The sequence below is a fragment of the Mandrillus leucophaeus genome, unplaced genomic scaffold (genome assembly GCF_000951045.1).
Source record: "Mandrillus leucophaeus isolate KB7577 unplaced genomic scaffold, Mleu.le_1.0 Scaffold442, whole genome shotgun sequence".
Classification (NCBI taxonomy): domain Eukaryota; kingdom Metazoa; phylum Chordata; class Mammalia; order Primates; family Cercopithecidae; genus Mandrillus; species Mandrillus leucophaeus.
The window spans coordinates 212010-214186 of record NW_012104721.1 but is presented as its reverse complement, the minus strand read 5'-3'; the positions used below and the strand labels follow the sequence as shown (position 1 = coordinate 214186).

The window sequence follows — 2177 nt, the reverse complement described above, 5'->3', positions numbered from 1 at the left end:
TATTGTACAGTGTTTCAAATTACATATATGTGTGTGAGTATGTATGTGTTTATATGTTTTCTTAGCCATTCAGATCAATCCCAGACAGACTACAGTGCAAGTTTATTAGCCATCTTATATGTGAGGTTGTCGTTTCCTCCAGGGGTACATGGCTACTAAGCAGGAACTCAGATCTTGTAAGTTCTTTTCTGGTAGGTAAGAGTAATTTTTTTTCCTCTCTGCTACTTGTAGTTCCTCAGGAAATCAAGAAAGCAGCATCAGAGCTGTGTTATTCTCCTCTTTGATGTAATAAAGTCAGCTATTAGATATGAGAAAACCATTTCAGAAGCCTGGATTAAGGTGAGATCTTTGGAACTGTGATTATCAAGGAGGAAATGAGTGGCAATTAGTGACAGATGTATAACTGAGGTAGATTGAAATAAAAATCTCAAAAGTCATTCGAGTGGAAATGATGGCTGATGGCTGCCATATGGACACATTGGCTCTTGGATGACATAACAGGGCAGGCTGAGTAAGGTGAAACGTGTTTCACTGATGTGTCGTAATGTTTTTGTGACTGTCTCTTGTTTTTTCAGGCAATTGAAAACACTGCCTGAGTGTCTGAACACAAGGTAATGTTCATGTACTATGCATTTTCAGTATTGCAGACTTAAAAGTAATGACGTTGGCTAGCTTGTCTTCCCGCTTTCTTTCTTTCCCCTCCTTCCAGTCACTCTTTTCTTCTCTTCTCTAGTTGCTCTAATAAACATTAGCTGTCTGGGGAAGATAATCTGAGGGGGCGACTGGCCAGATAGCCTGCCCCTACTCACTCTGGCTATAAAATAAGCCTACAGTATCCATAAGGGGAAATACTAACAGTGTAACCAAGCATATCAAGATGCAGTCAAAGAAGCCAAGTCCCCACCGATGAGATGAAGAAAATAACCACCTGAGTCTCAGGTCCCTGTATCTGCCTAATTGCCCTTCCTTCCACCCAGCACCACTGTCAAGATAATGGCATTCCATGTTTTATTTTACTTTGCCCATGTAGACCTGACTGGAGTAAATCAGTCTGTCCACTGTCAAGGCAATGGTACTGGATCTTATGTCTCTATTAATTCTAGAAATATCTTCCATCAAAAAGCCTGATGATTGGCCGGGCACAGTGGCTCATGCCTATAATCCCAGCATTTTGGGAGGCTGAGGCAGGCGGATTGTCTGAGGTCAGGAGTTTGAGACCAGCCTGGCCAATGTAGCAAAAACCCGTCTCTACTAAAAATACAAAAAAAAAAAAAAAAAAGCCTGGCCTAGTGGCATGCACCACTGCACTCCAGCCTGGGCAACAGTGCAAGACTCCATCTCAAAAAATAAAAAGCCAGATGATTGAGTTCCTTAGGTGCTGATTGGTTGCCTTTAAAGATTTTTCTTTGGTTGGAATCTGTTTTGTGGGATTTTTGTTGTGTTAGCCAATTTTTGGATGACTATCTTAAAAGCTTTCATGATGCCAAATAAAGCGATGAAAATTCGTAATTTTTTATGGTGAAAAATATCAAAATACTCCAACACACTGTTTTTGGTTTTGGATAAACATAAATTTACCACCTTGGCTACCTGCATACCTATTTTTACATATTCGTAATCATTGTATGAATATAATTTGTATTCTTTTTTCTCTTAACATTTTTTCTTCTCCATGTACTTCTTCATTGTCTTCATTGCTATCTTTAATGACTGTATTCTAGTCTAATGACTCTCAATTTTGGTGTTCTAAGGAGTAGGGCATTCAGTTAAGAGAAGTAGTAAAATTTGTTTTGTTTTTTTTCTTTTGTGTCCTGCTTGCCTTTTTTTTTTTTTTGACAAGATAAAACCACAGGTGAATATTTATGCAAACTCAGGCTAAGAAAATAATTTCTATAAAATATAAAAGAAAGAAATTATGTTAGAGAGTGTTGATAAATATGACCATATAAAATTTATGGTTACAAAGATGAGTTGAATTGACCAATTAGCTTCTTGGAAAATATGAAAACTTGAATGCTTCTTGAAAGCACTAGAAAAAGGTCTGTTCTGTGATCTATTTTTTAAAGAGAATTTCCAGAATAAAAGGAATATACCTTTTTTATTATTATTATACTGTAAGTTCTAGAGTACATGTGCACATTGTGCTGGTTTGATACATAGGTATACATGTGCCATGT

At 37.2% G+C, this 2177-nt stretch overlaps 1 protein-coding gene across 1 annotated transcript in view; it reads left to right on the top strand.

Moving 5' to 3' along the window:
• LOC105549544 overlaps positions 1–2177 on the top strand; it is a 36568-nt gene that overhangs the window by 8752 nt on the left and 25639 nt on the right. Inside the window, 2 exon segments of the mRNA XM_011994146.1 lie at positions 262–339; positions 576–611. Coding sequence (XP_011849536.1) covers positions 262–339; positions 576–611 — 114 coding nt within the window.